The 26,257-nt window shown below is 34.7% G+C and overlaps 1 protein-coding gene across 2 annotated transcripts in view; it reads right to left on the bottom strand.

Annotated features, from left to right (window-relative positions):
• KrT95D (phosphofurin acidic cluster sorting protein KrT95D) overlaps window positions 1–26,257 on the bottom strand; it is a 145,200-nt gene that overhangs the window by 20,054 nt on the left and 98,889 nt on the right. The window contains exons 3-9 of one of the 2 annotated variants that reach the window (XM_085947850.1): window positions 17,570–17,663; window positions 15,416–15,608; window positions 14,164–14,303; window positions 11,228–11,353; window positions 9,808–9,936; window positions 9,014–9,158; window positions 1,069–1,215 (exon numbers count right to left, since the gene is read on the bottom strand). In XM_085947850.1, coding sequence (XP_085803976.1) covers window positions 1,069–1,215; window positions 9,014–9,158; window positions 9,808–9,936; window positions 11,228–11,353; window positions 14,164–14,303; window positions 15,416–15,608; window positions 17,570–17,663 — 974 coding nt within the window. The remainder of the gene's footprint in view (window positions 1–1,068; window positions 1,216–9,013; window positions 9,159–9,807; window positions 9,937–11,227; window positions 11,354–14,163; window positions 14,304–15,415; window positions 15,609–17,569; window positions 17,664–26,257) is intronic. The other variant, XM_085947851.1, reaches the window with a different exon arrangement.

The raw sequence follows: 26,257 nt of genomic DNA on the forward strand, positions 1-26,257 counted from the left end.
TTGAAATCTTGTCCTGAAATTATATTGTTATTATCTTTGATATGGGAAGATTCGCCAACCAAATCATTTGATTTGGTTGGCGACAACGGATACCGAACAGACACTACTAAAGATAACTACATAGATGTAAGTATGTGGTTAAATCAGACCTACATTAATATGCGTCAAGTTAAAACAAGCGATTAAGAAGATAGCCTAGCAGCAGATTGTCTGCTTCTGGCTGAACTCCACGGATTCTGTTTTCGAGGCTAAACATACCTCAAACTGTAACGATGCTACAGTAATGATCTATGTACAGTAGAATTGACATGGCAAGAGGTGTAACTCTATGGTTGCCCTATGCTCTGATGCTGGATCATAATTAGGTAAGGAATATTGCGAAAGCGTGTGCCTTCCAAATGGAAAGATATCATCACAAAAGTGACTGAATTAACAATAATTACTGAAGCAACAAGATCAGATTAGAATCGCTTCAGATGGAAAGAGATTGTTGACAATGCCGGTAATTTAAATAATTGCCATTATCCAATGCATATGTAAGGAGAAGTTGTTAGTATATACTAGACATGCGCCGTCCATGTATGACTGACTCATGACGTCATGGGTGGAAAACTACGATATCTATCCAGCCAGTGTTCTTGAAATGACCTGTAACGTGAAAAGTGAGGGGAAATTTTGTTCACAGTGACCGGTTTATGATTAGGGGTGGAGAAGCGACGTTTAATGTGAAGGAGAAATTTTGTTCTTCGTGACTCATATGACCTAATCAATTAGAACGAGTTAGAAAATATAATTGATGCGAAGACTCATATTGACATTTAAGTGACTTCTTTCGCATGACTGGTACATACATTGCAATCTCAGCTTGTTCTGAATATCAAAAAGTCCGTGTATTAGAATTATTAAATTTACCGTAAAATTATATTGGCAACAGGAGTGGTCATATTATGTTGTAAGCTTTTATTAGATTATAGTAATATTATATTTTATACTGCCACCGTGATTTGTTTGTTATGTCTCTTGATAGGCGAACCGAGAGCCTTATTAGCCGGCGCAGTGTGAACAAACCTGGTGCGGCCTGTGTGACAGCGGCGCCACCGGAGGCGGCGTTCTGTCGCTTGTCCCTGGTCTCCGAGTGCTGGCGGTCCGCCCTCTCCGGCCCGACGGAAGGGCGTTGCTGGTGGTCGGACGCGCTCGCCTGCCCCGCTCCGCCTACTATCGCCGCAGCGGGTGCCACAAACAACAAACCACAAGACAGCGGACAGCAGCAGGCACAAGACACCCAAGCGAGCGTAGCGGGCGGAAGGTAAAACGGGAGAGCGCAAAAACAGAAACGACAATGCTAAATCAAACATAAAAATGGCGCCCTCCCTCCGACAGATGAGTCTCGCCGAATTGTTATCGCGATAATTTATAACAATGTTGTACTTAATAATAAGTCATCCATTTTGATTGACCACCTTTTTTTACATGAAATAATAAGTAGTTTTGTACAGACAAATTCAAACAATACCTCATATCGTATTTACAAATTTAAATGTGTATAATAAATACTTATCTGCGTTTATGTAAATAGTAAAATAGTATTAAAACTTAGTACAAACGGACAGATGCGGAGATATCGCCATTAAATTAACCTAACTGACATCAGTGGTGCGATCACCAAATAGTGGCAGAGATGAGAAACACATGACATCTATCAAAACGGTCAAGCATATCGCACAGAATTTAATGAAAAAAGCATTGTATCTTATTTATTCACACAAAAGATAAAATGAAGCTAACATGTGATTGCAATTCAACACTATATTAGCTCAAATTCTGTACAAGATATACCTGACTTTCTGACAGCTGTCGAGTGTCACTATATTGTGTTGTCACCACTCATTACACGGCCAATTTTACCCGCTCAATATTAAGTATGACCCAAAGAACTTTAAGAAATTTTATCCGTGACTCGCTTTTAACATGACTATTGTTTTTCGTAAGATATCATGCTTATTTAAACCAATACTTCGATATATTTATAGTGCACCAATTCTTATGACAAAAGACGTCACGTAAAACTTACTTATTATGAAGACTATGCATAATTGGCAGTTTGGAAAAACAAGGAATGACATGGAAATGTCGCATTTGGTGATTGAAAATGGTTTTTACATAAAGTTTTAAAATATTTTGAAAATTACATACTTAGGTACAATGGTAAAAGTATATGAAATATACAATATAAATTTTAAATAATTTAACGGCTACTTATTTTAATTGAAACCCAAGGTGGTCGAGGAGTAATGTGTCAGTTTCACATTATAGTTGGTCACTGGTTTGAATCCCGGGTCTGCCAAACTCACATGTTGTTTTTCAATGTGTGTTTGAAAACAGAGTATGGACCTTAATAGGTTGACCAAGTGGTTAACATCCGTTTCTTGTCTGTTATAAATCTGTTAATACAACCCCCACTCTGTGGAGGCCCATATGATCTTATTAGGATCGGACATGGTCGGAAGAAGAGAGGGTAAAGAAGTTTAAATTACGATTGTATTGAGTAAAGTTGGCGTCAGATGAGGAGTTGATCGGAGGACATCCTATGAATAAAGCTCAGATAAGGAAACATTTATGGTATTAAAGAATGAAGATTTCGTGCAATTCAAACGTCAGTAAATTTTGCACTTTAAATTTTATGATATTTTACGTGGTTAATAAAAAAAGAATGTACATATTCTGAGCTATTTATTATACGTTATTCATAATTTTTTTGTGAAGAAAAACATAACCGACTTTACGAAAACAACATTATAGAAATTGTAGATTTAAAAGCGGACAGGTGATCAAACAAAATGGAAGACATGACGGCGATAAAAGTAATAACAATTATAAATTCAGGCTGCAATATTTTCATTCACATGATATTGCTAGGAGATAATATTATATAATATTATGATGTTGTGATTTTGTATTTAAAACTTTAAATAGGTAATAAATTGTGAAAATGACACCCGTGCAATAGCATAGACAACATTGGTTGTATTTTAGATTCACAGACAATATAGGATTCACTTTTTCAAGCATTAAATTAGTGACACGGGGCCAGTGATATTGGACAAATGTAATGAAAAATGTATCGTAACATTTGTGGACCTATGATAGCTGTGCCATGCCCTTAACCATTGTGATTACATACGTGCATTTGGTTGACTTATTCCATTATACTTAGTGTTCCTACAAGAAGATTTGTGAAATTGTGTAAAATGTTCATGTGTAACACTTTTAATAGTTAGGTTAAGTTTCGATTAAAAGTAGACTATAGTAACTGGTTTTGTTTTTTATAGTTTTAATTATAACACTTGACGCAGATTCTTCAATGTTATTTATTTGGCTGAATTAGTAGCCATAGAAAAATTTATATTCTGAACATTGCAGCATTGAAATATTGTTTATAACTGCAATCTTTTGCGGCCTTTTAATATTTTGTGATTATATACGCACGGCATACATGATTTTTTATGATTATTCATTTAAATATTTTAAATAATAATGGTATGGTGTATTTGTATTTGATTGCCAAACTACATATGTTACAATAACTGATGTGACCCGTCCTTTCACAGGCAGATATAAACTACAGTTATTTGTATTCATGTTCACGTATTGGAAATGTAGCAATTAATAAAACAACACCATTCATAATAAATTAAAATTTTGTCGGTAGATTTAATAATTTATGGTATTGACTTTCAAATTGTATTAAAATGAGTGCAGTTTTTGTCAGATGCAGGCCAAAATTTGCTAGTAACGAATCAGCAATGAAAAATAAGTGGTCGATCATTTAACTTTTCTAGTTTCACTATATATTTTGCCTCCATTTTCTATAGGATAAGTTTTGATAGTTATTTTATATAAGTGGTAAATAAAACTTTTCTTTCTCCACAGATTATGGTGATAGAGGTAATTTATTCATTTTAATACTTTCTCTGGAAACCACAAATGTTACCATTTTAAAATTGGAGAAGGGTTACTTTCATTTTATAATGATTAAAATACGGACAAGAGAAATATATTGAAGTTATTAATTAATATCATTTTAATATTCTATTGTGCAAATGATATGAAATTAATGTATAATGAAATCGAAAGATCAGGTAACTAATTACGTAGGTACGACAAAACAAATTCAAGTATCCTTGTAGGATTACTATAATCATGGACCAGTTATCAATTGTGACATGCTTATACACAATGTGGCAACACAGTGAAAGGAGATATAAATGTTAAATATATATATGTACACAGATCTGTTTACTAAAAGTGTGGATTAAGTAATTTTATAGGTCAGGTATAGAATTTTTTTCAAACATGTACTTAGATTGTTATTAATTTCTAAATATCAATGGGTACAATGTGATTGATAAACGTAAGAATACTTACGAATGTTTGACTCAAAACGCTGCATCGTCATGTTGTGTTATATCATGTAAATATTTATTGAAAAGGTTTTATATGATTTTTTAGGGCTATCTTATTAGTATCTGATTCCCCTTTCCTGAAACTTTTTTCGAACCTAATTTTATGTAGGAATGTAATATGTAGTTTATAATTACTCCAATTTGTATTGCACAGTTGGCATAGAATGTATTTTTTATGTAAACAATAATGGTTGCTTTATTTTGATAAATTCCAATATCACTATACAAAAATTGAGGACCTAGACGGAATAATTTTAACAGATTTTAAGCGGTTTTAAAAAAAATGTATTGTGTCACTTAGCGATATAAGTATAGACGCGTGTCTTAACAATTCTAACCTAACCTTACAACACTTCATGTCATATACATAGCACATTTTGCAGCTGGTAACTAAAACGCTTTTGATCTGAGCTTGTTTTGTTTATTTGTGTGGATTTGTGGAAATACTAAACACGGTGGTCGAAGATTATTAAAAAATACTTTATTACCTTTCCCAGAATATTTTCCAAATTAAGATATAAAAATCAGTATATTATAGCAAATATATATTTGATAAATCACAATTTTCGCAAAACTATGTTTTTACAGTTGGGTCATTATACCACCTAAGTCCTTGAAACTTGAATTGAATCAGTAAACAAGTGCACTATTTAAAGTTTAATATTTAAAAGTCTTGATTTTGCTAGTGCATTCAATGCACACAATCTCCACAGAAGTAAAATCATATAAAACAAAAATTAGACTACTATTTTAGGTAAAGCCCACAAGAAAAATAAAATTAGAACTTGGCATAAGATTTGTGCACTCGACTGGTATATTGTATGTGTATCATCAGCTACTCTGTGAGTCGGCACTTCCTCAATTTAAATCAATCTCTTGGTTGGCTTAAAACAATAGTGGTCTTGATACCCACCATATCGTATCAGGCGTAAATAAAAAAAAAATTGCATTTGATCATGTGATAGTTTTCATAAATGTGCCACTATTGCAGGGTTAATAAACTGAAACAACTAGGATGCCATTAGTATTGTTTATATTTTCATTTCAAAATAATGATGCTCACAACATAATTATTTGTTAATATCATTAATAATATAATAAAGAATCACATAACATCACAACAATACAATATGTATACACTCTCAATAAACATTGACTCAACGAAAAATGTTGCACCCTGATAAATAATTATTACATACATAATATATGGTATATAAAACTATATGCATAAGACTAAAAAAACCAATCTATTATTGGCAATTCAATAATATTATAATAATGTTGCCCTACATTTCTACTATGTTATAAAACAAGTGGCACAACTATCCCCAAATGTATACGATTTGACAAATAACTATTATTATAATGAGTCGTAGGTAATGTTAATTTTGTTATCCACACCGCTTTGGAAGAACGAATGGCTATAACATTATGTTAAGCGATCTGTACATGGCAGTGGCGAAGAGTGGAGGAAGGCTGTGGAGATCCGACATCAATAGTGCACACTGAACTTTGTCGGTCATATTTATTTGTTTTCATTGAAATAAGAATACAATCCCACGATGGCCGAGCAGCTACCGCATCGCTGGGTCCCGGGTTCGAACACCAGAGCTTGCAAGCTCACATGTTGTTTTTCAATGTGTATTTGAACCTAATAAGTTGAGCAAGTCACTAATATCCATTTCTCATAAAAACAAAAATCTGTTAATACAACCTCCACTGAGTGGAGGCTCATACAAACTTCTTAGGGCCGAACGCGGTTTTTAAAAAGAATACAAATTGAAGATGATATTGGTGAGTTTTTAAAATTCAATTAAACCCTATCTTAGCCAAACCATAATAGTGGACGTAGGCTATGGAGATTCAACACAAATAGTATCCACTTGGTCAATCATACTTATACGTTTTCATTGAACTACGAATGCTAATTGTAGATGGTGTTGGTTAGTTTTTAAAATTTAATTAAACCCTGCCCAAACTATAATACCACAATAGATAAAAAATATCCTTCTATCTATTAAATACATACTAAATCAATGAACATAAATTAGTATGTCTGATAGAGTTTAGTGTGCACTATTTATGTCGGGTCTCTACAGCCTTCTTCCACTCTTCACCACTGCTACACTGTGGACATTCATATGCTTTATTTTGCACTGAACAACCTGAAACTGAGGGCAACATCCTCAACTTGACTAGATTTAAAAATAGTGTGTTACTTACCAATTAATTAGACGAAATGTTGCCTAATCGAAACAGAAAAGCTTACACATTCTAATCATAGGCTGTTGGATTAGTACACAGCCAGTATTTGAATGAAAACCATGTCGTGACTGACATATTTCCCACTATTAAAAATATGGTTTTCTTTTTATGGTTGGTTAATGACTATTAAAATATTGAAATATTAAAATCGCATACATCTAGGGACACTTATACAAATAATATGTATTTAAATAAATACTATCAATTAATATATCGTCTCTGTTCTGGCAGAACACACTAACTGGAGAATACTAGTTTTGAGTAATTTGACTTTGAAGTTGTTGAGATGTTTGAAATAATGGTTTTTCATGTGAGTTTATTAAGGCCATACCTCAGTTGAGACACGGTTTAAAAAGATCGTCGCTAGGCGATACGCGGATTGCGGGTCGCGGGTGCAAATGAGGCATGTCAAACCAAATATAATTTGTCTTATAAATCTAACATGTGTACATTTAATGTTCTGTTTATTGTTTTATCAGTAACAATAATAATATATTCATTGACATGCTTTCTTTTTAAAGTATACGGGTAACGTTTTAAGTCATCTTTACACGATTTAAGAATTATTACGGCCGTCGCCATCACAAAGCAAAATGACGTGTTTCTAGCTCTACACTCTCTCTCCGAATGGGAGCGAGTGCAAAATTTCGTCGCGCCTACGGTTGAAAATTATTTGCCGTTTCACTAATGAATCACCGTAATCGTAAAAAGGATGACTTTAAAATAAAGACTGTTTATTTATTAAGAAGGTTTCCAGGCGGTAAAGTTTGAAATAAGGAACATTTTGGTACTAACTCAATATCCAACGTCATATTTTCGAATTAGTGTCTTCTGCCAGAACAGTGACGATATTATATAGCTATTTTTCTGCATAATCTTTACAAGAACATAATGTCTGCGAAGCAGTTTATAACAATTTACATTATTATCTAATTTAATAAACAATACAGTATTATTATCGTTAATAAACCAATATAATTTGGTATTAAATTTATAATACATAAATATAATAATGTTATAACAAAGATTACTTAGAATACACTATCATGCATTATCACTTTTTGCTAGGAAATATTGTTTTCTTTTATAGTAATATAAGAATCATTGTAAAATTTATCAAATGTTACGAAATAATAATTTAAGAACTGAAACTGAATCATTAAAACACATTCTTTTCATTCATCACTCGTATACAAGATACCTAACACTTGTAGCATTCAGTCAATATTTAATAATCGGGAAATCATTCAGAAACTCGGCAAAAATAATAAGTAATCATAACACAATATGGAGTAGATATTAATGTACCATGCTTGTTCAGATATGTTAAATTTTTATATTTTAGTTAAGATACCACAAAATTAAATAATTGGTTTTATAAGAACATGGTAAGTCAGTTTAATCACTATTTCTGCCCCTAAATGGAGTATATAAAACGGAGACGTGTAGGGGTATATTAACAAACTTCTTTTTGTAAGAATTAGTTGTTGGACATTTTCTCAACTGATATTACGGTTCGCATGCTTGCTCGAAGCACAGATATTAATTGAATAAAAGAACATGTAAATTCGACTAAGTTGCGGAATTTAACCGGCAGAGCGACAGGGAAATATTCTAGACTCAAAGCAAAGTCGGTGGGTGTGAAAAAAGATACAGATCTTACCCAACCAATGAGATTCTAATCCGTGAGTCATACATTAGTAGCGTGTACACGCTACAACTAAAGTTTATTTTACATTATAACAAAACAATTACATATCTAACGTATACGTTTATACAGATTTTCTATAATATTGATATTTTATACTGTGTTCTTAAAATAAGTATTGAAAATTTTAAATTTTGCCATTATTGTTGCCAGTGGCAGGATATCGAAAAAAAATACATGTCGGTTTATATTGATTGTCTATAAAATGAGAAAATAATACTGTCAATTCACACAGCCAATACTCAAAACAATCAAACAATTCGTGTTATTTATACACAGTTCAAAACCAAACAAAACAACATAAAACCGTTAAAAATCATAACATCTTTGGAAACGTTAAAATAAAATCACATTGACAGTTTTAGAATTCAACAAGCGAGTCTTCTCTGATCGTGTATAAGTAAATATGTACGTTTTGTTGTAGTTTTCATTTATTGATTTACTTTCGTGTACCACCATAGAAATGAAATCATCCGACCAGAGAAGTGTCACTATTTTGAGTCCAGTTAGTAGGGGTTATTTGATGTGTGACTGAGCAGTGGTGACGGAGTGTCGGTGTGGAGTTATGAAGACTCACCCGTGGGGTTGTGGAGGTTGTCGTGGTGCGCCAGGCTGCGAGAGCTGGCGAAGAAGGGCCGCAGTGAAGGCTTGGGCGTGGAGCTAATGCTGATGGTGTCCATCTCCGGACCCGAGTCGTCGCAACATGACAGAGAATCCAACTCCTGGAAAAACACATTGATTTAATTGATTAGAAGATAATTTCTGTATGGTTTCCAAATACATGACTTGTGTATGATCCAAGTTCACATATTAATATCAAATTAATTAATGAAAAAAAAGTGGTGAAGACTGCCTGTTGGAGGGAATCAAACAAAGTGTAAGCAATAAGAATAGTGGAATAAGTGCAATAATAATAATCGATAACAAATCGTTACATAAAAGAAATGGATTAATTATTTTATTTTTATGTGAGAAGAAAATTTCTTACAGATGATTTATAATAACTACGCTATTTGAGTTCTTCAAATTCCACCAAGATATGACTACTAACTTTGTAATTAAAACTGGATGACGATGATGTAAAGTGATTTATAACTGGTATCAGGAGTTGATCTTCCGGTGGGGGGTAATATGAATTTTCACACATTATATAGCAAAGATTATCACAAATAATTTAATACAAATGACAGAAACGATGTGGAATTTTAACCAATATCTATTATATTGATATATAATAGATGTCGCCAGTCAATCAGAATGATATTAAAATTAAACTAACCTGTGGCATCTGGGTATTATATTTAATTGTATCGAAATAAAATATTTTTGTAGATAAACGTTTAATGAAACATTCTGAAAGGATGAACATACCTGGAAAAGTTCATCGATTTCTCTGTCTCCTGCGAGGTTGTTACTGTTTCTTGTCCCTCCGGACTCCAGCTCTTCGGGCATTCGGAATCTTCGAAGCAGCGCAGCGAATTTCTGTTTCAAATTTCGTTGCTATGTTCACATGAAAAAATAAGACAATCATTAAATTATTGATACTGGAGTCATCTGTGTAAATGGTATTCGGTAATTCAATGGATATAATAACGGAAGAGTTTGCTTTAAGAGACCAAGGGTCATGCCTTGTAAGACAGTTACGCTGATCATACAAAAGATAGAAGTTAACATTTCTTTCTACTTCTTCAAGGGTTCGTTTATAAACCTATACTAGCAAGTATTATAACAGGGGGGGTGAAAAATTTAACCTTTAATCCTTTATTGCTCTCTTAAAATAATATTTTTTTCACATGAAATTTATAAACGAATAGGCGCACAGATTTTTTTAAAAATATGGGTTGAAGTAAGTTTGGAAACCACTGTATAATGTCGATGTACCCACCAATGTGACTATTAAATCTGCAATTTTCATGATACCCCATCGCAGGATAGATGTGATGTTTTCTGATGCTGTCTATTGTGTGGTTATTTGATAGTAAGTACCAATAAAGTATATCTATTTTATTGATATGTTAAGATAGAGTCCGATTTCTATAAGCTGGCGTACACGTCATCACGGTTTTTTAATGAATTAGTGGAACTAAATTCCTAAATTCCCCTCGCTTCAGCATCTTAACACTGCATTACATCCGCCTCCCACCAACTCCATCGTTAATGCTTAAGTCTAGTTGAAGTTAATAATAAAAATATTTTGACTATCTAAGTAGGTACTTAAATGAATTTACTTTCTCCATATTTGCATGTTGCAATATTACGATAAGTGGGTAAAGACTTTAATATTTCCATAGCACAGCTACATTTTTCATATTGAAATCTTAAAAATTATAGTATTTTTGGTTTATTATTAGGTGTAAAATTATAGTACAAGTTACAGTTTCGCATTGAACCAAATTTATAGTACAATACTATAAATATTATAGTACGGTTGGCAACACTACCCAACTATTTACAATTATAGCATACTTTGTACTATTAACTGTGTATTGTGACGCATTTGCCAATCACTGTTATGTCATAATACCTATTATTTTTTGCTTTGATAAATAATACATTTTAGAAAATCACCAACACAAATGATATAACTGTATAAAATATGCATTAAAATGAATTTTGTTGTGAAATAAATATTATATTATGAAATTTAAGGTGAAGACAATTAAAAATATTTAAAAAAAATTGAGTTACCCAGGTTTGTCCAAAAGTATTGCCATCCATACCAACTGAAGTATATATAATATAATCATTTTAATAATTTTTCGATGTAATACTAATATATTAAAATATTTACCGCCATCTTCCCTCGGCTTCCCCCCTTCCGTTTTGTGTGCCTGTTCTCAAATTCACTGTCGCTGTCCCTCTCTGCCGCTTTCGTGCCAATGTAACTGTCCCTGTCTATATTCGAGTACCTGTCCAACTGGAAGAACAAACCAACATCACTCTGTCGTTATTTCCGCGCAACCAAAATCAATTTGCAGATAATTCACCGAGACAAATGTCACGTAAATAAACAAGAGTTGTATGTAATAGAGAGCTATATCTGTTATCTGTGAAACAATAAAATCTGTATCTAAAGCCTCTCCAATATCACATGCATATTTAAATCATGAAGTCTGTGTATAGAGACAACAGAATTAATTTAGGCTATCTAGTGCTCAGTGCTTTGCTCCACACGCATGGTGAACTTTAGGATATGAAAGATTTGTCAGATATTGTATCGATACGAATATAATATGTCCGGGATGTTTTCCTGAACCCAGTGGTGAAGAGTGGAGGTATGCTGTGGAGATACGACATATACAGTGCACATTAAACTTTGTCAGTCATAAAGTGGAACTACACCAGAAACTTTTGTCGCCAACCTCATAAAATTTAACGATAATTATCATATTTTATTTGAACATAAATTACATTAATCGTTTGTTGAACTAAGTTGACAAATGTTGGAGTTGACAACATCGTCCTCACTGAAATCAACAAGTGGTGACATCTCAAAATGAGGTCACTCATCATAAAAATAATCGCTCGAGTTCCCGAGTTTTAATTACTTTTATCGTTTTAGGAATCGTATTTCACTTACATGTTGATGTCGAGAATTGTCGATGCTTGTTTCGAGGAGCGTCGGTATTTTGTCAAAGAGCGAGCAACACACTTAATGGTTCATTAATAATAAAATTAGTGTTAATAAAATTCACATAAGTACCAGTTGATTTTAATACGAAGTGCAACGTAGGTAGGTACTGGAATTTCGACTATGTGTTTTTTACTCTTTATTCCCCCGTGTAGGTAGCCATTGCCCATCAATGGGAGCATAGCAATTATTTTGATTACTTATTTATTACGTATTTTGTTACATTGTTTACAGAATCAAAATAATAGTATTTTACTATAATCATAAATAATACGCGACGCAGTAATAAGTCGCAAATGGAAAAGCATGCCTGATATTTTTATATTTGTTAAAAAACTAGAAATCTCGTTATTGACCATTTTTTCCACGTACTTGTGTGAAAGTATTTTTTCTATATTGCATCACGTACATTCAAAGACTAGACATGACATTTTTATCAGCTTGATATAAAAAGTCTCGAAAATAACATGAAACAAAAATAAGTGTGAACATACGTAATTTTGAAAACGTTTAAGAAAAATTGTAGGTACCTATATATATCCGTATGAGTTAGAATAGGTACCTAGCTAGATATTGTTATTATCTAGATAGCTAGATTAGTTAGTGGTATATAACTGTAACTTCTTTCTATTGTAACTTTGGGCTTGTTCAGATGGCGCGATTTGACTCGCGCGTAAAAACTCGTGCGCATTCCAGGTACAAGTGAATTGAGTCGTTTGCATGTCGATGGCTGGAATAGAAATTACTAGTTTCGAGTAATGGCTGATCACAGTTTTGACTCCCCTAAAAGTGACAAAAACATGGAACCTTCGATGACATTTTGTAATTTTTTTGAGTTGTAATTTTGTGGAACAGAAGAGGAGCGATATACCACTATAATGGCCAACATAGCTCAAAACTTAAAATTTTTGACTTTTGTATGGAACTGAGCCTAAGATGTAATCTCCGTGTCACTTTTCATGCGCGGTCGAGGTACAGGTGACTCTTGATTGATTTTTGAAACCGGTATTTCGGTATCGGTAAATAATTGAATACCGGTTTTGAAATATGTACCAGTATTGAAATCCCTAATTGCATCATGATTATAACACGCGAGCAATAAAAAATATAACCATAATTCTCTGATAGGTAAGAATGATTACCTACATGTAAGTGTTTACATGTACCTACCTACATCTACATCGAGGTTTGATTTAAAATAATATGCCATAGATGAAGACAATGATATTGATTATTATCGTATTGGTATGGTTTATCTTTTTATTAAGAATTTATAGTAAAGTAAAATAATAATTTTGGTGTCTTTTTCTCGAAGTTTGATATTGACCAAATTGAAGTAGGTACCTATTTACCTACATATACTTATATATAAATAAGTACCTATAATATTTTCCACTGTAATAGGTACCTACATTAAAGAGTGCATGAGTCCCAGTCGCAAATATCGAGCGCCTTTTGATAGGTAGGTATAGCGTGTCCCGACTCGCGACAAATACGATTAAATAATAATAATCAGGCGAACGTTCCGTGGCTTACAAGAAAAAATGACGTTGCCGCAACTTGCCTCTCTGTGTGGACAAATGAGCAACGTCAACAAGTAGTAACACCTTCGATTTTATTACCCTATTCCGAGACATAGTCGATAAATTTTATGAGGTTGGCGACAAAAGTTTCCGGTGTAGTCCCACTTATACAGCTGTTTTAATTAAACTAAAAATACAAATTGTAGATGGCGATATTTAGTTTTTAAAATTCAATGAAAATTTTTAATATTTATTTGGCCTATTTAAATCATTTCACAATCTTTGAGACTTATTGCTCTCTTCCTTTCACTCACAGAATTAATCAAAATGTTATCAACATTTTCGAAGATATACCAGCATAATTAGTAATTTATGTTAAATGTGATTAATAAATAACATTATCTGAGGATTTTTTATAACTATGATGCCTCTAAGACAGATGTCTGAGGTCTTTAAGCAGGCACCTGTGGGATTATCTGCCATTGGAGACATCATCAAACAATATAGAAGCAAAGATTGGAAATCTGTCGCTTGTGACAGATTGTCCAGTTACAGTGATGGATAAATTAATACCTTAGTATACGAGTGGTCTCTCTTGTTATATGCTATGGCTCCGTGAGGTCTGTTTGACGAGTAGGAGGTGAGCATTCCTTCGTCATTGTCTTCCACCGAACTGAATTCTGCTTCCTCTTCTTCGTCAGAGTAGCCGCGGTCTGAAAATATCACAAATATATTATAGACCGGACCCCTTAGTACCAGTTATTCAACCTCTCTATTTTTTATTGGCTTTACAATTCAATAATATGAATCTTGGTCGATTCATAAAGAGGTCTCTTAACAGACCGTTCTTACGAGAAATGGATGTTAGCGACTTGCTCACCCTATTAGGTCCATGTACTGGATCTAAACAGACATTTGAAAATAACATGTGAATTTTCCAAACCCGGGATTCAAACCTGAGACCCATGACTTCATAAGTGGACAAATTATCACTCATCTATTGTGGCTGCTTTACTCTGCTCAATATTATTGTATACAGAATGGTAGTTTGAAAGGGTTTTCTATGAAGGGAGAGTTGAGGAAGTAATTCTTTATTTATATGAAACTGATAACTAAGTTACTAAGACTAATGATTCAATTAACTGTAAATCATTTTGCATCACAGGTCCATATTTTGAAGCATGTTCACGCTTTAAAAAAAAATCCATTGAAATAAAAATGCTTTACATTGATGTTACAAGCATAAAAGAAGTTTTTAAAAACTTTGTAGAACAATTGTGTTGAAGTTTGAGTTAAGCAATACAGTTGAAGTTTGCCAACAGAAGATTGCTATTTCAATAACTTTATTCAGTGCGGTCAACACTAATATTATTAGCATTTCTAATTACTAATTCAAACATACTAAAACGTTCTGCGCATCTGTTCTATACACAAGGCTGCTATCTGCAGCTATTGAGGGTAGTTTATCATATTTATGTATTGAGGTAGTATAACTGTTACAATAAGTTAGCCGTCGAAACTGTCTATCTCGCTCTAAAAGTTAACACAGCCAAGAGAGGTGCTGCTAAAACATAGCACTTATTGTAACAATTACAACTATCTTATTGTAACAATTATAATACCTTAATATAATACATAAATATGATAAACTACCCTCGATAGCCACCGATAGCAGCCTTGTGTATAGAATAAATGCACTGGAATGACAGTGTTATGACATGAAAAGTATCGTCTTCAATAATCCAAACCATTCTGTTCTAATTTCTGAAAATGAATAATATAATATATGTAATGAATTAATTAAACGTGTAATTCTATAACACACCTGCTATGAGTAGAGTATTGTTATTTTTGGTATCATGATCTACGGGCGTCGAGGATAGCTGATGAAGGGCGAGCCTCGCAATGGGAACGGCCGCACCTCCTCCACCTCCAGCACCCCCTTTATCATTCTTTCCTCCTCCACTGTTCCCTCCGTCGCACAGTTCCAACTCCATATCCATCGAACGCTGCAGGACCTGATGATGATAGAATAATTATTCATATTGTAGCTTTACCGGAGTAGTCAATCTTATCGATGATGTTGCATTATTAGACCGATCAACTTATATAGTATTATAATAATGGATATTTATTTATTTATTAAAGAAAACAAAATATTGTGGACATAACAAATCTAAATTCAAGACATACACAACACGAGATTTACATTACAACAAATATTACCCTCACAAGAGAGAAGAGAATATAGATAATAATAATATCTAATAATAACAAAAAAATAAAATCAAAACATACTTTAGTACAATTTTATACAGAAAAATAAAATTTCGAATACAAAATACAAAGTATGTCACCGAAAATATCTAGATCTTTGGGGAGCGCATTGACTAGTCTTGCACCCCTCGCTAATGGTGCCTGATAGGCTTGACACGAGGAAACAGTTCCGATTCAGAATAAATCATGGCTGCGACCAAGTAGGTAATTGACAGGTGCAGATATCTTATACGAGTAGCATAACGTGGCATGGAAAGCTGCATGTTAGGCATAAAGTAGTACACAAAGGGTACTAAACGACTACAGGAACCCGCCGAAATCTGCTGGTTAGATGAACTCATAAAGTTCGGTTGATGTATGCGGCAGAGAAGAACTAGGGACCAGAAAGGGTGGAGGGAGTTATAGGAGGCCTACATCCTGCCAAAAGAAATCCCAGATCATCGAACGGTATTGGTTCTCCATACATATATTATAACTTTTAATTTTAGTCCCAAGAAACAGAAAGTGAACATACACACAAATAAAAGATAAGAGTCATAGTAAATAAGTTAGATAATATACTATTTAAAGAAAAAAAACATCTGTATAAACTCATCTCACTTCAGTAAAACATATAAACATCCAAAGCAATCTGTTGAACATAGCCATTGCTTTCACTATTTACATATTATGTAAATTGTGAACGAAAATCCTTAAAACAAATAATCATAATGATTATGTAAGAGTTTTAAAACTAAATTACTTGACATAAAAATTCTCATATTTTTACAAAATTAAAGAGATAATGATTGAATAAATTATTAAATAAAAGAAACTACAATTTAGTATGGTATACAATTCATTCGCGCACACAATTAGGGGGTTTCCTGGTCCAGATCCCCCCAGAAACGATAAAAATGCAAATTATTTAGGTGAATGTAATATTACTTCCTCGTCAGGACTTTATGATTGAGGATCGTGACCCGGATGATTTGCCTTCTCAACGGCTTGACCACTTTCCTATCGGTATTCTATAACACGCAAGGACTGTGTATGTGGAAAACCTGTGCCGCCACTGAATTGGTGCAATCATCGGCTGCATCCAATGTTCGCTTTAATATTTTGGCGTGGCATATAAGACAAGGCAGCGCGGATAAAACAAACTGACACCAACGATCATAATAATTATGACTGTTATTACACGCGCACTCGACAACCACTCGTGGATACGGCAGTTCGCAATAACTCGTAGTTATAGCTGCAGGTCATGCATTCATTGTTATACTCAAAAGTGTCTGGATATGGGAAATGTAGGTGGGGTTAATTCAGAAGTCAGTGGCATCTGCTAGATTTTGTTAACCTCGGCCCCTCTTGCTGCTTTAAAAAGTATTTTTTTTTTATGGACATTTTTCGAAACGGACCTTAATCATATTTCTGAATTAATTTAGTAATGATTAGGACTTATTCCTTGGAAGGTCATTTTGATCGCTATTAAAAAAAATACGTTTTAACAGGCCCGATAAATGTGCTTATATGTTTGGTAAGTAATAATGTAAAACTATAGAAAACAAACAACCTCCAACCAGTTAACTTCATTTTGACATAAATGTGAGTTAATGATATTTTATTTAATATGCATTTGAAGAGAGCAGTTTAATGCAGAGGAACACAATACAAATGATGTTTATTATTGTTAATCAGCAAAAGCATTTATAAAAAATACCTGATCCATTCTGATGAAACCTTCGGCCAAGGTCTTGTAGCCGAGGATTGTCCTGTTTTTGTACTTTTTCCTTCTCTGCAGCAAGATCTGGAGTCTGGAAAAGAGACGAAAAAATATGTATTAGCACCAATATTAGCACTCTCGATAGAGAAATGATGGGCAGAAACGTCAAGAAACTCAATGAACAGTAATGCAAATGAAATGATACAGTCCTCCAAAAATAAAAATCGAATTTGTCATTTTTCAGATTTTTACAAAATTGAGCCGTTAGAAACGCTTTTTTAAAAACCAAGTGTGGAGTATCTGGGTACGGAGAATGTACATGGAAAAGTGCGGTACCGCGGGCGGGGTAAATATGGAAATCAGTGGAACCTATCAGATTTTGTTAACTCCGCTCTCTTCTCCGCTTTAAAAACCAATACAAATATATTATGGATATTTTTTCAAAATGGACCCCCCCCCAAACAAATTTTCTGTGTGTGCACCTGTCTACAGAGTTATGCTCTTGTCGTTTTCAATGTTTGGGGAGCCCTTAATGTAACAGTGTATTGACGACAGCAGCGAATGATAACGGCATATAATAATATATTATACCTAATATAATATTTATAAATAAATACACGATAAAGTACTTTCCCATTATTCCATTGTGATTTAATCAAAATGGGGGAAAGACAAAAAGATAATGGAGTTCTAAAAATAATAATTCCTTTATAAATTAATGGAAAAACGAAAATATGGGTGGCACGTGCCGGAGGCCACTGTTTTCAAAACTAATACACTGGAATAATATTTAAAATTGACAATATTTTTTAAACATCGCAATCTAATAATATCAACGGTGTTGTTATATTTCCACAATTTCCTTTCTAGGCGGAGCGTTATCCGAGGATTGTTTTTGGAAAACTTACATGGTTGAATATTGAGGATAAAAGGTAATAAACATAGCAAACTTTCACTTTTATAGACATTAAAAAAAATAGTATTTCACCTTAGACTATAGATACATCTATTTCACCCTACCAAATAGATTCTGCTGTACCGGGTATGCTAAGCGTTGTTGATACAGCGGACTAGTGACGTCAACTATAAGATTTTTTAATAACTTAGTTAGCAAAAGGGTTGAATATAATATTGCTCGAAAAAATTCCACAGGTGGCAGTGCTACTATTGTCAAAATTCTTGTCGATATGTTTAATCATACTATCTAGTTATAGATAGATCCACCAGTAGGTATAAGTTGTCTGCTGTGTGAGGGCGCCACATGCTAACATTTGAAATATCATTCTATACTTTTTATACTGTGGATGAGCTTAGTTATATTTATGATGGTACTTCTATAACAATACTATTTTTTTAAATATCAAAAGCTGAGTAAAACAGAGTATACAATTCATAGCTAAAGAACGCGTAGATTTGAATACCAATGTAGATTGGTAGGTATATATTTCAATAAAGCCGGTGTATTTTATGCGTGTTTTGTCTTAACATAGTTTTTAATTTAAATCCTGGCTAGACAAACAGTGGCGGACTTAGGGACGAGGAAGCCCGACGCACTGAACGAGTTTGAGGTCTAACATAATAAAATAAAATGTAAATCATAAAAAAAAACAATATACATATCAATGTGGATAACTGTTTCCTAGAATCACATCCTTGAACTAAATATAATTATTATTAAAGATAACAATGACACAAAATCAATGGTTTATTTCTTTGTGTAAAAGTAGGTACGTATTTCTTTAGGTGGTTATGATATGGGCCCCTTCGATGTTGGTTACAGGGATTTTTTTATGCTTTCGTGCATATTTTTAAGATTTTGGTACTTATAATTTAATAATTTACCGGTTTTTACCGTTTCGAGCCCCCCTTTTAAAACCTCCTGACGAATCGTTTACGTCATTAGCGTCAATGAAAATTGACACTGTAGACAGAGATAAAATATTTTAATCCGCGGAAATTGGTGTTTATGGCTTTCATCCTTTCCTTCTCCAACTTAACAACACTCGAATCCGGCCGAATGGCTACCGCCCAATTCTCGTTAAATTAAAAAATATTACATAAAAATAAAATAGACAATATTAATTAGAATTGTCTCCCATGCTCAATAGAATAAAGCCAACGATGTTTTTCTATACATATTCAATTACAATAACTTACACCGTCTTTTTGTTCATTTAGAAACTGTCAGTTTTTTCAAATTATGATTAGGTATATTATAACACAAGTTTACGAAAATACGCTAAGTTATTTAAATCTCGGGATTAAGAAATCGAATAAGAGATTGGGATTCGGGATTGCTAACCTTAATTAAGATCTAAATCAAACTAAATAAAAATACTTTGTTTAATACTACTCACAGCGTTGAAAACTGAAGACCCCAGATAGATGACGCAGAGCATTTTATACCTAACATAAAATATGAAATCGATTTGATAGCCACTCAAAAATTAAGCACCTAATTACCAATTATAATAAAATTTTGATTGCGATTTTTGATAGGATTTAATGCTTTCGCCATTAGAGATTTGTATGTTTTACAGAATACGGAATATTGTTGGTTTCTGATGTATCATGGGAATTAATAAGGGGTTTATATATAGTTTGATTTAGACATGGCTTGATGAATTTAAAAAAATGAACCGACAATGTGTGTAATATGTATTCTTAATCCAACGAAAACAAATAAGTATGAATAAAAAAGTATGCACAAATTTGTCGTATCGCCCAAATTAAACCAAAATTATTATGGTTTGGTTAGGCAGGGTTTAATTGATTTTTAAAAACTAACAACACTATCTGTAAAATTGTAGTCTTATTTCAATAAAAACAAATACGTATGACTAACTAAGTTTAATGTGCACTATTTATGGCGGATCTTAACAGCCTGTACTTACACTCTTCGCTACTGCTGTAAAACATGTTAACCAATATCAATAATCAATACTGGTGGTTAGGTATTGTATAAAATTTATAAAATTGTATTAAATGGCGGTTGGAGATAACCAAATATCTGACTCCTGACCATCACACCAGTCAATTTGTGACTGGACACGGTGGGTTCGCTGGCAAGCTCTTTGAGCTTGGACTTGTAAGCCGTCCGACATGTCCATGCGGAGGGCAGATTCAGGATGCCAACCACATCCTCTGGGAATGTCTTAGAGTGTGCTCCGAACGGGAGGAGATGCTCAGGTCGGTTCAACCAGCTGTTGGGCCCATCGGGCCGTCCGACTTGGTTGCTACTAAGGCCAATTATCTTGCATTTAAAAAATTTGCGGCGTCTTACTGCGGGCGTGAAGATCTCTTCACATAATTTTTGCTGCCCGTATGATTAGCTTCATTATTTTGTTTTATATACACTAGAATCATTTTTATTTTCATAATTTCCCTGTGCTCTTCTCTCCCCGGCACTTTGCATTAGAAAGTAACTTTAAACTCAGCCAGAGCTCACTCTGAGCGTAGCAACCTTAGTCCTGGGTATCTCCTCCTAGGGCATTCCCGGCCTAAAACTTAACTAGATGCTTCACATCGCCAATGTAGGGCCACGTGATACGCCCGATTAAGACCGGGTGTGGTGCGTGGCGGGTTTTGGTTTGGAGGGATTAACTTCAATGTATAAAATTTTGTATTTGGCAAAAGATCTTTTTTCGTTCAAACAAATGTAGCTTCAGACAATCACTGACAGTTAATGTCTACCATGTTTTTGATGCGTAGCACAACACTGATTCTAACAGTGTTTTAAATCTCGAGTGCGGAGAAATATGGGATAAACTTTAAACGCGTGTTAAATAATAGGTAGTTATGTTATTTTTAATAGTTACCGCTGTATCATACTAATATGCATTTAACTTTAAAGTTTGTCACGTAAACGAAATATATTACTTATAAAAATAATATTGGTAATATTTGAGGACACTCGGTGGGCTTGGTATTCAAGGGCCTGACAGTACCTAATAAAGTAATACGCCAAATTCGGCTTCAAAGTCTTGGTACCTACACGGTGACTGGCTTTCACATTTATATCTTATTAGAGTCTTCCTTCTTGACGGCCAGTCGCCGCAACTTGATACAACGCCTGATCGGAGGTTAACCACCAGACGTATTGGTCGCGTGCGACTTTACCTCACCTTATTACTTACCCCGCGTCATCACTATTTATACCCAGAGAGTAGACAACTACGACTATCACGTGTTCTTACACTCACCCACCAGTCGTTGCGCCGAGTTAATGCGACTAGTCGTCGTCATGGGCGTAGGCTCCTAATCTGTTTTGTGAGCTGGCCATGTTTCTTAAAAATTTGAAGGATTTATAATGCCTATAGAGACCTTTATAGCAGTGCTCCGCAACCGGTGTGCCGCGGTGCAATAGCCAAATTTTTGTATATGGCTGGTAATATATTTGAGCACCTGCACGAACTTAATAAAACAATGCAAGGTCAGAATGAAAATATATCGACGTGCTCTGATAAATTAGAAGTCAAAAATAAAAAGGAACTTTGACAGAAGGAGTTAAAACAAGGATCTCTACAAATGTTCCAAAGGAACTACCAAACCACCATTGAAAACAAGCAATTAATTTTGGATCCGTCTCAAAAACATTTAACTTTGCTGCAAAAGAAATTTCATCAGTACTTTCATACAATAAATGCGACAGGATACGAAACCCTTTTGCAACCAATGCCGAACATTCTATGGAAGCGCTTTTCCTATAAATTGGAGAGGAATTTGTTGAATTGATAAACGACGGGACGCTAAAACTGAAGTTCGCCGATGGTCCATTGCCTATTTTCTGGATTTCGGTTAATAAAAACTATCCTCGGATTTCCGACAAGGCTATCGCAGTTCAGCTCCCATTTTCGAGTCAAAAAGTCGCCTGCGGCGCTATTTTACTACGCTAGTAAGTATTAATACTTTAAAACATTGTGATTGTAGGACACAATTTATTATTATTGTATCAATACTCGACAAATAATTATTCCTAACCCGACAACTAACCATACTTATATTAATAGAATCTTCTTCTTCTTTCTCGGCACTACATCCCGGGGCGGGATTTGGCCTCCTCTACAATTGTCCTCCACACGCTCCTTTCCCTGGCTGCTCCTCTCCAGTCTCCAGCCCTCCCCATATTTCTCCAGTCCTCTTCGATACAGTCAGCCCACCTCTTCTTTGGTCTGCCCCTAGACCGTTTCCGCTGTGGGATCCACTTGGTCATGATTTTTGGCGTCCTGTGCTCAGGCATTCTCTTAACGTGTCCAGCCCACCTTAGTCTTTGGGATCGACAGAATTTCACCACCGTTTCATGTTTTATTAACTCTTCTAACTCGTGGTTCATTTTTATCCTGTAACTTCCATTTTCCAATGTGGGCCCGAAAATTCTCCTGAGGATCTTTCTTTCGAATATGGCCAGTTTATGTTCTTCCCTTTGAATGAGGCACCATGTCTCACAGCCATAGGTAGCTACTGGTCGAATAACTGTTTTGTAGATAAGCAGTTTGCTATTCTTGCTTAGGATTTTCGAACTGAGTAGACCCTTAGAGGCGTAGAAGCACTTATTAGCAGCTATGAGTCGTATGTTCACCTCTTCTGTTGTTTTATTGAGTGTGTTTAGGTTAGAGCCCAGGTAGTACGTGAAGCTCTGAACCTCTTCCCATACCTGCTGCTCCACACAGATATTTCGAGGTGGACCCTGCTCTCGCGTGGATACCATGTATTTTGTTTTGCAGGCATTTATTTCTAATCCAAGCTTTCCGCTTCCTTTTTCAATGTTGTGGCATGGTCGATCAGTCTTTGTTTGGATCGGCTAGATATGACTATGTCGGGCTAGTTATGACTATGTCGAGTTATTAATAGAATATAACCATACAAAAAATCGCTAAACATAAAATCAATATCCTTTACCAAACCCACCCCGTACCACCCTCGGTCTTAATCGAGAGTATCACGGGAATAAAATCAATACCATTAATTTTACCTGGAACACTATTTGAAAAATGCTATTTTAGAGTATCACACTGTCTTTAACCTCAGCGATAGGTAGGGGAGCCCGCCAAGGATCTTGGGCTGGGGTCTCCCTTCAGGATGTGGAGTCCATGTTTTGGTGTATAAATTATTCTACGTGTGGTGTGCCGCGGAATTCTGGGAAGACCTTTGGTGTGCCATGGGTTGGAAAAGGTTGAGGAGCACTGCTTTATAGCACCTGTTTTCCGTATAGGTATCCTTTCGTCCCGCGCAATGCCTAACTTACTTACCTACCTACAGCACAATAATCACCCCCATAATAGTTTCCAAGTAATAATTATACCTCCACCGAATTGGCAATCAATACTAAGCGTGTGTACTTAGGTGCCCTCATGCATAATGTAAGCGGATTCGGACCGCCTTTTCGGAGTGACGCTTGTCAGGAAAGTCGAGTGTTGTTCTCCCACACTTCCTACATTTTCCAATCTATCATCGGAAAACGATTGCTCCAATTTAACCCTTCGGCGGCGCCGGAAGTGAAAGCTAATCGAAAGCGACGCTTCTGTGTGAAGGACGTCTGTTGTACCCACAGCGTGCCAGGTGTATACAATTGAGTGCTTTATACGTGTGGAAGGAGTCGAGATTAGAATTTTACGGACAGTGTGATAGATTTGCATCGTTATTGAGTAACCATCCCGTATGGCTATGGGTAATTGGACACTTGAACCAAGTTTAGTAATACCTCGCAATAATTAATATACTGGTATAATTCCAGAGCCTTTGTATCACGCATGATTTACGATACGCTACGTCGTCGCAACTACAGAACAGAATACTAAGATAGAAATGCAAAGTGCAAAGTTTCGTGTTTTAAATGGTCAATATACTTGCATATCTACGTAGTAATTAGGGTAAAATCCAGTGGCGAAAGGTGACCTTTGTAAAGAGGTAGGCTGTGGAGAACTGAGAAAACGAACACACTTGTAATGTATACTTACGGGAAATAAGAAGATAATACGATATTACTACTAATGACTAGGTACACACAAATGATAACGAAATACTAAATCGATGAATTTTTAATAGCTCACTGACGATATAGAATTGAGAGATGAGTTTAAATTATGTATTTTCCGAAACATTTATACACAATAGATAAATTTATTTTTAATTTTTAAAAACAATCTACATAATACGAGGGTGGGTCAATAATTCCTTAGAAAAAAGCATTAAAACAGTTTTTATTTTTGTATTTTTTTTTTATTTCTCAACATAATCTCCTTGGAGCTCAATACACTTGGTTAGACGTTTCTCAATTTTTTTTAAGCCGTCAGAAAAATAAGTTTTCGGAAGGTCCTCAAAATAAGCATTTGTCCGATCGATGACTTCTTCATTTGAAAAAAAAACGTTGTCCACTTAGCCATTTTTTTAAGTTTGGGAAAAGGAAAAAGTCACTGGGGGCTAAATCTGGCGAATACGGTGGGTGGTCGACCAATTCGAACTTCAATTCTTCAATTTTAGCCATTGATCGTAAACATGTGTGAACACGGGCATTGTCCTGATGAAAGAGGATTTTTTTCCTGTTTAAATGAGGCCGTTTTTCTTCAATTTTGTTTTTTAGCTGGTCCAATAAAGATGCATAATAATCCCCTGTTATTGTTTTTCCTTTTTCCAAATAGTCAACGAAAATAATTTCACGTGCATCCCAAAATACAGTAGCCATAACCTTACCAGCTGATTTTACGGTTTTCGCCTTCTTTGGACATGGTTTGCCTTCGCAATCCACTGCTTTGACTGTTCTTTCGTCTCGGGAGTATAGTGGTGTATCCATGTTTCATCTACAGTCAGAAAGCGACGAAAAAATTCATCCGGATTGCGTTGCATGAGCGACAACAGGGCTTTAGAGGCCACCACCCTATTGCGTTTATTGTCGACTGTGAGCAAACGCGGCACCCATCTTGCAGAAATATTTTTCATGCCCAATTTGTCATGTAAAATAGAAATGACGCTACCTTTTGAGATCCCTGTAACCTCAATTATCTCACTCAACTTTAATCTTCGGTCACTTAACACCATATCGTGGATTTTATTGATCATTTCTGGTGTAGTCACCTCTACAGGACGTCCTGAGCGTAGTTCATCCTTTGTTGATGTACGACCACGTTTAAATTCATTTAACCAGTTATAAATAGTTGCAAGTGAAGGAGCAGATATGCCGTGAACTAAATCCAACTCATTTTTTATTTCCTTTGCTGTTAACCCTTTTATATTAAAATGTTTAATAACAGCTCTAAACTCAATTTTCTCCATTTTCCATTTTTCCGTTTTCCACAAGCAAATTTTTTTTTTAAATGTACGAGAAACACACAACAACCCGAACAATCTGATTGAAACTTCGCAACATACTGAATCGGTAGTGCCGCTGCATGAAAACAAACCGCTTACAGTACTAGTCGCGCCACCTGTCGGCTTTTCTAAGGACTTATTGACCCACCCTCGTAATATACGTGATTGAATCCCACAGAAATTATTTATTTAAATTATTTTATTAATTATTTTGGACACAGCTGCAGCCGTAGACAATAATATTATGCGCAAAGGTTTTAGGCTTGGCTATCGGAGCCTACCATATTGCATACAATGCGATAGACAGACCGAGGAAACGTGATGTAAAGTCATTGCATTTTTCGACGAATAATCCGATAAATACGGTAAAGAAAGATCGCG

The sequence above is a fragment of the Rhyacophila brunnea genome, unplaced genomic scaffold (assembly GCF_057557595.1).
Source record: "Rhyacophila brunnea isolate RB1 unplaced genomic scaffold, BYU_Rbru_1.0 scaffold_20, whole genome shotgun sequence".
Lineage (NCBI taxonomy): Eukaryota > Metazoa > Arthropoda > Insecta > Trichoptera > Rhyacophilidae > Rhyacophila > Rhyacophila brunnea.